Here is a 12,795-nt window from a genome sequence, read left to right as displayed (position 1 = left end):
AACACGGATTAAAGGATGGAGTCAACAATTAAATTGAGGATGATCACATTGAGCATACGGCAGTCAGCAAATATTAAGGCAGGCTAATTCGAAAGAGATAGAACTGCTAAGCAGCTAACCGACACCTTGTCCCAATATAGGGCTGATGTAACAGCGTTGCAGGAGATGCGTTGGACAGGGACTGACTTTCTGGAGAAGAGTCGCTGGCTCCCATAGTTTACATCAAAATGCAAATGATAATGGACTTTGGATTATTCAATTAGCAGTGCCACATGAAATGGTTATTGGAAGTACTTGGTTTGCGCGGAAAGCGGTCCACAAAGAAACGTGGGCCTCTCCAGATGGGACCAGAACATATAGGGGGGCCAATGTAAACTCGAATCACTATCTCGTTAGCATGGTGCTCCGAGCTCGAATAACAACACCACCCAGAATCGCCTCTGACAATCAGGTGAGAGTTAACACTGAACCCATCCACACCACAGCCCTCTGCAATACCTATAAATGGGAAATGGATGCCGCAATAACCGCAATCAACAGAGATCCTGGAGATGAAGCATCAATAAATTATCTGCACAATCACCTGAAGAACGTTATCAGAAATAAGGTCACAAACGTACTTGACCCCAGTAGCAAAAAGAGTCCGAACGGAAGAATACTGCATACCGAGTAACATTGCATTCTCAAAGAACGCGGGCACGCGCAGAGACTTATCACGAAGCCTGGGGAACCAAAAAGTCTGTGAACTAGAAAAGTACAGGGAGCAACCGCACCAGGCACGGAAAGCGGAAGTTTTACTAACAAGTCGGCAGGATGAAGCCTTATACATTTCGATGCACATCCTGCCGAAACAAAAAGGGAAATTTGATTTCCGACAAAATGGGTATACTGGACCGATGGGTTGAGTACTTTGATGAACTACTGAACAACAAGAACATCGGCGAGTTGGAGGTCCGCCAACTGAAAACGATGGACAAATACTTCCACCACCAAGTTTAGAAGAAACAGTCCATGCAATTCATCGGCTTAAAAACAATAAGTCGCCAGGAGCCGATGGTTTAATATGGAGGCGATTTGTGCTTAAGGTGTGAGACAGCGAATCAATGCCTGACGACTGGCAAAGAGGCATTATCTGCCTCATACATAAAAAGGGAGATATCACACAGTGCAGCAACAAGGTAGGTATCACGTTGCTGAGTACCATCTATAAGATATTCTCCGCTATCTTGCTAGCTCCATACGCTCAGGACATCATTGACACAGATCAGATTATCTCTGTACGGCAAACGATGGAAAAACTGTTGGAATATGGACGACTCCGTAGTCTACATAAAGAAGAAATCTAAGAGCAATACCATGAGCGTCAGGTTGTGGATAAAATCCGGCCCAATAGGTTGCGGTGGGCGGGTCACTTAATCTGTATGGATGAGGATGATCCAGCCCGAAAAATTTATAATGGCAATATCTATGGTAGAAGAAGATGACGAAGCAGACCCTGCTTGAGATGGCGTAGGTCAGGACGACAGACAGCTTTTAGGGATATCAAATTAGTGGACCTTAAGGCAGGCCTAGACCCGATACCGATTGTTGCGCCGTTGATGCTAATTAATTGATGAATTCAAAAGATACGAGAACGTGACGAAATATGAAGGTACATCAGCGCGTATATGCAGTTTATTTATGCATTCCCAGATATGTGGCAACCCTGCCTCCCGATTTTGTGGGGGAAATAATAAAACATTCATGCATATGTAGTAAACTTGTGCAAAATAAGTTAATGAAGTTAAAATTAGGAGTACATCTTCACTTCATGATTAACAAGCAGAATCTCTATTAAATTATTTTTCAAAACTTTTTTAAAAATCAATTGAGCCAAAACAGCTGAAACCTAGGGGTTTCGGCGAGAGAACCAACTTCGAGGCTACTCAGCTGCGATCGACTGGCGGATGTCGAAACGAACACGGTGCTCTCGCTTCTTTTTAGTGCCGTCTGTTTGCTGCCGCCAACTTCAGCGTCTCCAGGAAGATCCTTTTGGGCTAGAAACTGACGTCCAGACTGAACGAGTGATCCCCACACTCGAGGACATTATAGAGGGCGTATGGAGGCTGTAGCAGCTTTCGAAGTGCATCAACCCCCACGGCAACATGGGTACAAATTTTAAGTTGTCAAGTAGTGTCGTTCGACAGCTGTGTGTGACGAGATGGCGAAAGTACGGGCAACAATCCAGGTCTCTCCAAAGCCATTTCTCTTGTCGAGGATCAGATCGCCAGGGAGTCGAAAGTTCTCACCATATACCAGCAGCAGGGCTGGCCGCAAACTCTTCGGGGAACAATAGGCAAGATCTGCAGCCAGAACGCCTCGTTACGTATCATAATGGCTGTCATCAACGCTAACCTTCTAGGATCCCATTGGACTGCGGATGGTATACAATTGACCGCTGGCGTTTGACTTCCAGAAGCTTTCCGAGCTCTGAGAAGAGACTAAATTCAATTTGCATTCCCAGCACGTGACTGTGCTATTATGCCCTTCAGACCGCGACGTAAAACGTGTGAGTCTCGCAAAGGGCTTGTCATGTCAAGGTGTATAGCGTTTCTCGACAAGGACACCTATTTGTTTTTTAGCGTGTCTAGTGACTTTATGCTTTTGGCATGCTATCCACTCTACGGCCCAAGAATTCATGTCATGTCCATGGACGACCAGAAATACTTTCTAGAGACTAACCGATTCGTTGTTCGTATACCAGGATGCGCAAGATCATGCGCCGAGCAAAACACTTATTTACAAAAAACGGCTAGAATATATGGCCTAGGTGCCTTTTCAAAAATGCCGCAGTAGATAGAGGAATGTGAGCCGAAGATAAGGAACTTCTTGAACTTGTAGTTGGAGTTCGTCGTCATCCTTCTAGGCCACGGCGATTGTCGAAAAATCGACTGCGGCTGGGATATTGATCTCGGACATCCGGGCAAAGCGTCAGCAAATAAGTTGTCTTTTGTGTTGAAGGGTACACTTTGTACACTTTGACGTGCTTTGGCCGTAAGGCAAAAGTCAGAGGCTTATGGTCCGTGAACAAGGTGAATGGCCTGCCTTCATGGGAGTATCGGAAATGGTTAATAATTCACGATAATGTAATTCCGTGCAACGGGGTTCAACTATTTTGAGAAGAAACCCGACGGTTGCTTTGATTCATCCTTTGGTGAAGAGCAGCGCCTACTGCTGTGTCTGAGACATCGATGAATCGAATGCCAGAAGGATAGCGTCTACCAGCTGTTGCATGATGGTTTCAAACGACTGCTGTTGGGGAAATTTGCATTTGACAATGTTGAGAATTAAGCCATTTTGAAGGCCGCGTTGACAAAGGAACTCGAGATTTGCCAGATGTTCAGACTCCGTGGAAGAAGCGACCAGAACGTCATCCAAGTAGATGAAAACGAAGTCCAAATTTTATAGTGCAGAGTTGATGGATCTCTGGAAGGTTTGCGTCGTATTGCACAGGCAAAAAGTCATCCGTGTGAACGTGGAGAAACCAAAAGTTGGTCAAATTACTGCCTTTGGAATATTTTCGGAGGGATTTGATGGAAGCTCTTGGCGAGGTATAAGGTTGAGAAAACACCACAGTTTACCAAATGAGTAAAACGGGGTACGGGTCGTCTGAGCATTCAAGTGTCTATAATCTCAACAAAGTCGGCTTTCATCGTTGGGGGTGCAGGTAACCAACTGCTTTTGTAAGGTCTGCATATACCTTGTTTAAGTAGCTGTTGAAACTCTTTCCGCGCAACAGCAAACTTGGGACGGTGGAGGACGCATCTCAAGAAGTTTGCGGAACCAGTAGTGCTGATGTGGTGCAGGACATCATGCTGATGTGGTGCAGGACATCATGGCTGAGAGTAATGTTTTGATATGGTGGTGTAGCGCGCGAATGCGTGGATCGGCAACGTCTTCCAAAATGATAGGAAGAGTGTTATTGCAAGAACGGGCTGGAAGTTTCCCTGGCAACCAAAGAAAGGTTGTGGGGTATATCAAGAACCTATATTGCATAGTTGGTTGGGTCTGGAGATGGAGAGGACGGAGAGAGGCGCAGGTGTCTACCAAATAATAGCAGCCATTAAGGCGACGGGTAGACGTCACTGCGCCCCCAGCAAACTCAGTTTTTTGGAATCCCGGTAAAATTACGTGGAGTGGTATATTTCGCGGCTTGAAAACATACGACACCCATTTCGCGAGGTTTCATACTTCTCAAAGAATTAAAGGATTGATCCTTCAAGTTGACCTGACGGACATCAGTTCGTAATCAGTTTTACAAACAGCTGCACGCAAGGGACTCGTCTGCTCTTTGTTATAAAATTAAGCGCGTATCCAGTTGACTTAATCGTGATGTTATACAACAATGTGAGCCAAACGTTTTTTTTTAAGTCGTTAGGCTTACGATAATCGCTATGTTTGTGTAGTTATTTTTCAGGTGCGGACGGACAAACTGGTGTAGTTACGTGAATGTTGAATAATGACACGTTAGGGATCGTAGTGCTCAAAGCCCCCCATATTCCCGAATATGGCTAGCATAAAGGCATGCAAGTACGTCTTGAATGAGCGCTCCTATGGACCTTCAGTATTTGCAAGCAGATCTTCAAGTTCAATTTCACCAACTTTTTAGGTTTTTGAGTTAGCGTTCCTTGAGGTCGTCTTTGGCCAATCAGGATAGCCCTTTGATTATCGCAATTCTATACGCTTCATTACACTGGTCATAGACACCATTAGACGAGACAGCTAATTTCCTGCGTTACACACAGCTCTATGCAGATGATGCCTAGGTACTCAAAACAAAATTGATATCCAGGAGCTTATTCAAAAATGGAATGATCGCCACATGCAGCATTATTTACGATTGAATTTGAATGAAAAGGTTTTCGGCGACCCACCCCAATAACCTCGTTCCGTTTAGCGCTCGCTACTTCCGCTACGCCTTCAAGAGACACTTGGCTCGCGACGATTCATATCTACCGCCTTTCATGTCCAATTTGACAGTTCTCTTGAGAGTGGATTAAACATTTTGAATGAAAATTCAGCGCTATTTGATTCTGTACAAGACGAAATCATAGAATCGATTTCAGAGAATCTCAATTCAAAATTTCCTGTTGCAATTAATTCGCTTAGAATATTTGAATATGCCATGGCAGTGCAGCACGCAGTGACATTTCGAATCAAAAATCAAATAGAATTCGAATCATCGCAATCGTTAGCGTGGACACCCCGCACTGTCACTCTCAGTGACAGCAACCTACCAAAAGTTGAGCTATTTAAGTATGTTAAGGGGGTCATCCCCTGTGTTGGATCAGAGGAATCGGTTTTTTTGACATCAATTGTATCTAGATATAGTATAAAATATACGAGGAAAGTGATTTTGTGACATTCGGAGTCGTTCGGAAATTACAGTGTTAAACAGGTAGATCCGAACGACCTCGCTAAAAGCACAAGAATTGAAGCCAAGGCCGTACATGTGTATTTTCAAGAAACCTAAGGTTTATGGACTAGATATAGCAGATTAATGGTCAGTTAAGACTTTATGGCTAAAAAATCACATTCTACTTTTTAAATACCTTTTTCTCGAAACCGCATATTGAAAATCGACTGCCACCATAGCCCAAAATCTATCTAACGAAATTCCTTGAAATTTTCAAGATTTGTTCAGTCTGCAAACTAGGAGAATTGCGATTCATTCAGTAGTTGCTTTTTATTCATTGAAGAAGCCGGGAAAACACCAAAATTCACAAAAAAATGTTTAACACGGCACCGAAAATTTAACTTTTAATATTTTTTAATAATCTAGTTTGCGGACTGTAATTAAGTCCGCACATTAAAATGCCGCTTACTTTTTCTCTGTAAGATGATCCTCACGCCTTCTAGAGTGGCAGCAGAAAAACCCCTTTTTTGGACATGGGTGTATAAGTTGTTCTATATTTCAATGATGAACTATGTTCTTGGGCTAAAAATTACTACGCATGCTCAAGATATTAATAAATATATGGGGAAAAATTCGTATTTGTACTTTTATCCAGTTCTTCACAAATAATTTCTAAAAAAACAAAAAAACGGTTTTCACATTGGATGACCGCCTTAAATCAATGCTATCCACTGACGGTCAACTAAGTTTGAAAGTTGCTTCATGCATCAGCGCTACCAGAATGAACACAACTGGCATTCTTTCTGGTCAACGCACTAACTGCCAAATTAACTGAATAGCCAAATTCTAATTGTATCTAAATTTTAGTGAATTTCATAAGCAATGAAGAGGGAAGGAGATGAAGATCTATTGATTATTTCAGACAATTATTAATAACCAAGCGATAAGTGTTATCAGGTTTTGTATGTATTTATATTGACTTTCACTGGAAACTTTAAAAATAATTCTATAATATGTGGTATGCAATTACAAGCTTCCTAATCTTTAACGCATTATCGACTGCTCCAAGAAGCTTGTTGGCAATCGCAAAAATATTTCATGAAATTGAAGTTTCCATGCTCATAACGTATAGAGCCACTCTCGGGAAAAAATATCTTAAGCTTCTAAGATAAACTAGTTAGTCATTGGCAGCAGTGTTTTGGACGCAAGTGTTTTGATCAAGTGTGCCGTAAATCGTAAAACCTTGAGAATGAAATTTTATCCACTAACGCTTTTGACTATAATAATTGTGTTATTTTCGTTAGTATATATTTTCTTTAAGCGCAAATTTGCATATTGGAGTGATCGCGGAGTGAAATATCTTGAACCTCGAATTCCACTAGGAAATCTGCCTTTTGGTCGTTATGAACATCTGAAAACCATCTTCGGGAACATTTACGCGCTTAAAGATAAATCCCCATTCATTGGAGGCTACATTTTCACCAATCCGGTTGTAGTTGCAACTGATTTGGACTTTGTGCAAGATATTTTGGTTAGAGATTTCCAGAATTTCCATGAGCGGGGAGTGTTCAATAATGAAAAAGATGAGCCTCTTTCGGCACACTTATTTTCATTAGACGGACAAAGGTGGAAGTCACTTCGAATGAAATTGTCTCCAACTTTCACTTCCGGAAAAATGAAGTTTATGTTTCCCACGATGGTAGATGTCGCCGAAAAGTTCTGTGAAGCTTTGACCGAAGTCCTACATAAGGAAAGTATTCATGATGTGAAAGACCTTTTGGCCCGATTCACCACAGACGTGATCGGTACCTGTGCATTCGGAATCGAATGTAATAGTCTGAAAGATCCTGACAACGATTTTCGCAAGTACGGTCGCTTAACATTTGAATTAAGATTGGGGATCATTGGTAGAGGAATCGTGATGCAATTTCCAGAAATTGCCAAATTCCTTCATATGAAAATTTTCCGGGAAGACGTCACGGAATTCTTTATGCGAATTGTTCGAGAAACTGTGGACTATCGTCGAAAGAATAATGTCAAACGTAATGATTTCATGAACTTACTCATTGAGCTGATGGATAATGTCACCACAGATAATGAAAACAATGTGAAATTGGATAAACTAACTATTGAACAGGTGACTGCCCAAGCATTCCTGTTTTTCGCCGCAGGATTTGAAACATCGTCCACCGCTATGACTTTCAGTTTATATGAAATGGCGTTGAATCCGCATATCCAGCAGAAAGCTCGCAAAGAAGTTAATGATGTACTTAATAAACATGATGGAAATTTGACCTATGAAGCTGCAAAAGAAATGATCTACATTGACCAAGTTATTAATGGTACGTATCCTTCTATTTAAGCTCTCTTAATTGTTCAGCTACCGTAAAACGACAATAGCCAAGTCCAATTTTCAAAACATTTATTTTCAGAGAGTCTTCGGAAATATCCGCCGGTTGTGACGTTGAGAAGGAATGCTCATGATGACTATAAAGTGAAAAATTCGAATGTGGTTATTCAAAAAGGTCAAACGGTCGTAATTCCAGTGTATGGCATCCATCATGACTCTGAGTATTACCCTAATCCAGAAAAGTTCGATCCTGACAGATTTGCATCGGATCAGATCAGAAACAGACATCCCATGGCGTTCCTGCCATTCGGGGATGGGCCAAGAAACTGCATTGGTCTTCGGTTCGGAAGAATGCAAGCCCGTATTGGCCTTATTATGCTACTTAAGAACTTCAATTTTAAAGTTTGTTCCAAGACACCGATTCCCATGGAATTTTCAAAGACTATACCTACCCTTTCACCGGCAAATGGATTGCATTTAAAAATTGAACGAATTTAAATATTTTTTATATAATAATGTTGGGCCATTGTGAGTACCATCTGCGATACTTTTCAAGCCATTTCAAAAGTTATGATTTAAGTTAAGATAGAAAGCCCCATATCATGTATCCAAAAACCCTTCCCTTTACTCAAATAATGAAAGTCACACTTGAAAACAAATAAAATCATTTAATTCCCATCATTAGCTAAAACGTCTTGAGGAGGCCACCCCGAGTGAAGGCCGTTTTTTTAGCTTTTTTCGAATTTTTTTGTGAAGAAGTGGATAAAGATACAAATACGAATGTTTCACCATAGATTTACTAATATCTTGAGCGTGCATAGTAATTTTTCCAGCCCGTATGCATAGTTTGTTACTGAAATACATAGCAATTTATACACCCATCTCCAAACAAAGGGATTTTCAGTTGCCACGCTAGAGGGCGCTACGATTATCTTTAAAAAAAAATAAACGGCATTTTAACATAGAGACTGAACTACAGTCCGCAAACTACGATTACTAAAAATTGTTAGAAGGTGAATTTTTGGTACGGTGTTAAACTTTTCTTTCTGAATTTTGGTACTTTTTTAAGGCTTCTTTAATGAATAAAAGAAAAACTACTCAATGAATCGCAATTATCCTAGCTTGCGGACCGTAGAAATATGTTCTGAATAAGTCGTGAAAATTTCGAAGAATTTCGTAGGACAGATATTGGTTTTAGGTTGGCAGTTTCGAGAAAAACGCATTTAAAAAGTAGAATGTGATTTTTAGCCATAAAATCTTAACTGACCATTAATCTGTTATACGAGGGGGGACCCATAAGTTCCGGGAATTACGCTGTCGTGGCGAGGGAGAGTCATCATCATCAACGGCGCAACAACCGGTATCCGGTCTAGGCCTGCCTTAATAAGGTACTCCAGCCATCCCGGTTTTGCCAAGAGGTCCACCAATTCGATATCCCTAAAAGCTGTCTGGCGCCCTGACCTACGCCATCGCTCCATCTTAGGCAGGGTCTGCCTCGTCTTCTTTTTCTACCATAGATATTGCCCTTATAGACTTCCCGGGCTGGATCATCCTCATCCATACGGATTAAGTGACCCGCCCACCGTAACCTATTGAGCCGGATTTTATCCAAAGCCGGACGGTCATGGTATCGCTCATAGATTTCGTCATTGTGTAGGCTACGCAATCGTCCATCCTCATGTAAGAGGATCGTACCTCTTGCATTTACCTCAGCATCACGGATCACTTTCTCGAGGGTCAGGTTAAAGAGGACGCATGATGGGGCATCCCCTTGTCGTAGACCGTTGTTGATGTTGAATGGTCTTGAGAGCGATCCTGCTGCTTTTATCTGGCCTCACACATTGGTCAGGGTTAGCCTAGTCAGTCTTATTAATTTCGTCGGGATACCGAATTCTCTCATGGCCGTGTACAGTTTCACCCTGGCTATGCCATCATAGGCGGCTTTAAAGTCTATGAACAGATGGTGCAACTGTTGTCCATATTCCAGCAGTTTTTCCATCGCTTGCCGCACAGAGACAATCTGATCTGTTGCTGATATGCCTGAAGCGAAGCCTCTTTGGTATGGGTCAATGATGTTCTGGGCGTATGGGGCTATCCGGCCTAGCAAGATAGAGGAGAATATCTTATAGATGGTACTCAGTAACGTGATACCTCTATAATTGCTGCACTGCGTGATATCTCCCTTTTTATGTATGAGACAGATAATGCCTCGTTTCCAATCGTCAGGCATTGATTCGCTGTCCCATACCTTGAGCAGAAGTTGATGAACCACTTGTGTAACTGATCATCTCCATATTTAGCCAATTCGGCTGTAATTCCATCGGCTCCTGGCGACTTATGGTTTTTTAGCCGATGAATTGTACGGACTGTTTCTCCTAAACTTGGCGGTGGCAGTATTTGTCCGTCGTCTTCAGTTGGCGGGACCTCCAGCTCGCCGATATTCTGGTTGTTCAGTAGCTCATCAAAGTACTCAACCCAGCGCTCCAATATGCCCATTCTGTCGGAAATCAGATTTCCCTCTTTGTCTCGGCAGGATGTGCATCGAGGTGTATAAGGCTTCATCCTGCTGACTTGTTGATAAAACTTCCGCGCCTGGTGTGGTTGCTCCCTGTACTTTTCTAGTTCGCAGACTTGTTGGTTCTCCCAGGCTTCCTTTTTCCGTCTGTGAAGGGAGGGAGAGTGGAGGAACCTATTGTTTGCCCACATGTCCGTTATTGTTACGCCACCTGCGTCAGTGTTCGAAGTTGGGTCGCTGTGAATTCATCGGTTCGCCTGTGAGTTTTTTTTTGTAAAACAACTTTTTACATTTCGGCGAAAACGTAAAGGCAGATTGTCGAGAACAACGCGCGGCTGTGAAATTTTGTTTCCTGTTGGGGAAATCGCCCGCAGAAACTATTGTAATGCTTAAGAATGCTTATGGGGATGCTGCCTTAAGTAAAATCAAAGTTTACGATTAGTTTTCACATTTTGAAAATGGAAAAATGTCTATTGAAGACTAACTTCGTTCAGGACGCCCCTCAACGTCAAAAACTGATAAAAATGTCGACGAAATCAATACCCTCGTTCGTGAAGACCGTCGCCGAACCGTTGATCAACTCTGTGAGATGTCGGGAATGTTATGGAGTTCAATGCAGAGAATTTGATCCGAAGATTTGCACATAAGAAGGGTTGCAGCCAGATTCGTCCCGCGCCTTCTCACTGATGAGTAAAGGGAGCGTCGACTTCAGGCATGTTTGGAGCTTCAAAATCAGCTCGAAGAGGACCCTGAATTTTTGCCAAAGTGATTACTGATGATGAATCGTGGTGCCATGGATACGACTCAAAAGGAATATGAAAGGAAAGCGTTTTGCCACTGTGGAGAAGGTGATACAAAAATCGCTGGATGGCTTAAAGGAGATCCCAATGAGTGAATTTAAAAAATTTTTTGAACAATGAAAGAATCATTTGGAGAAGTACGTTGTAGTTGAAGGCGAATACTTTGAAGGTAATCAAAATTTGAGGTAAAAATATTGAGAAATGAAGAAGTTATGACGAAATTCCCGTTTTTTTGGGGCCCCCCCCCTCGTACCTAGTCCATAAACCTTAGGTTTCTTGCAGAAGCACATGTATAGCCTTTGCTTTTAATGCTTATCCTTTTAGCTTTTAACACTATAATTTCCGAACGGCTCCGAATATCAGAAATCACTTTGTTCTTATATTCTACAGTATATCTAGATACAATTGATGCAAACAAATGCAATTCCGCGGATCCGATACACGGGATGACCCCCTTAAATGCACGATGAATAAGGTCAAAGTCACAGAAAATAATAGAACAATAGAACTCTCTAAAGTGTAAACCAAATATTTTCGCTCAATTATTTATGAATATGTTTTCGCCAAAGAGAGAAAATATATTTTTTTGGACACTTTGACTAAACCAAAGTCGACCAACATCACACCACAGAAGAGTAGAAGCTGCATCCCTAATGAGCTGGTGTCATGTTATTCTGTTCGTTCTTCTTTCCATCCTCAGTAAGCTCCTACTGGCATATGAATGCTGGTCTACAAATATCTGGAAGGTGCAGGAAATAGAAAGCCCACACAAACCCGAAAACTACACGTCCTTGTGAAAAGATACCACACGGGCAGTAGATACGATACTCGTTATGCATAATTTAAAATACAACCCGCTTCAAAGTAGGAGAACACATTCAGTTACGACTTTTTTGTTAGGGGAAGATTGCAGAACATAGAGAGTAAGATTGCTGATTGTTTGGTAAAGGAACTCTTCTGAAATGCTATATATAGTGGCAGATGAAGTGATATTCCTGCTTTTTCAAAACTTACAAAACAAAAATTAAGCCATTTCTTTCGAAAAATAGATAACCACTTTCATTGCAGTACACAAAACTGCTTATGCCTCAAACATGACCACTCTCCCTCGGAAACACATATTCGTATTGAACAAGACTATTTTTGGTCATTTTGGACATATTCTCTTGTCCTGCGGCCGATTAGAATCTCTCGATAAGCAAAAGGAAAACCTGTGTCAAAAATATCAATTTCACGCCTTGCTAGTAATAAATGTGGTTATTCTTTCTATTCTGTATACTGTATGTTTCAACCCTCATCAAGTAGATATAATTTAATAATCTGATTTATAAGTTTGCGTTTAAGCACTTTGTTTAGTATCCATATTGACATCTAGTAATGGATAGTAAGAAAATAATAGGGATAAAGTAGATAGGCAAGAGACGATTCTGAAGATTTCATTGACATCATTTACAGGCAAACAAATGCAAATAGCTATCCATATATATCTTAATTTTTTAAATTAATTGCAAATCTGGAGAAACCACGGAGAGATTTCTCCCAATTTTAATTGTTTCTTGTCTAATTGCGCGTCCTGTGAGTTGGGGCTTGAGAATACGCTTAAGGTCTTCCCTTTTTGGACGTAAGAGGCGACTAAACGGGATAGAAATTTATGGGCTAGCAACCGACAAATTTTGAAACGTTATTGCTACTGAAACAACAACGTCTCGGATCGGGACTGACCTCAAGACTACGA

General features: G+C 41.5%; 1 protein-coding gene across 1 annotated transcript; it reads left to right on the top strand.

Annotated features, from left to right (window-relative positions):
• Window positions 1-6,589: 6,589 nt before the first annotated feature.
• Window positions 6,590-8,336, top strand: LOC119651378 (probable cytochrome P450 6a21). The gene is made up of 2 exons (XM_038054955.1): window positions 6,590-7,737; window positions 7,828-8,336. Exons 1-2 carry the CDS (start codon window positions 6,645-6,647, stop codon window positions 8,241-8,243), a joined length of 1,509 nt encoding a protein of 502 aa, XP_037910883.1. The 5' UTR covers window positions 6,590-6,644; the 3' UTR covers window positions 8,244-8,336.
• The last annotated feature ends 4,459 nt before the right edge of the window (window positions 8,337-12,795 follow it).

This window comes from Hermetia illucens, chromosome 1 (genome assembly GCF_905115235.1).
Source record: "Hermetia illucens chromosome 1, iHerIll2.2.curated.20191125, whole genome shotgun sequence".
In the NCBI taxonomy this organism is placed as follows: Eukaryota; Metazoa; Arthropoda; class Insecta; order Diptera; family Stratiomyidae; genus Hermetia; species Hermetia illucens.
Note: the sequence above shows the minus strand (reverse complement) of the source record. Positions and strands in the feature narration are given on the sequence as shown.

Coding starts and splice junctions, on each gene's coding strand:
- LOC119651378 (XM_038054955.1), top strand. CDS start 6,645: ATGAAATTTTATCCACTAACGCTTTTGACTATAATAATTGTGTTATTT. Junction 7,738..7,827: donor CATTGACCAAGTTATTAATG/GTACGTATCCTT, acceptor ATTTATTTTCAG/AGAGTCTTCGGAAATATCCG.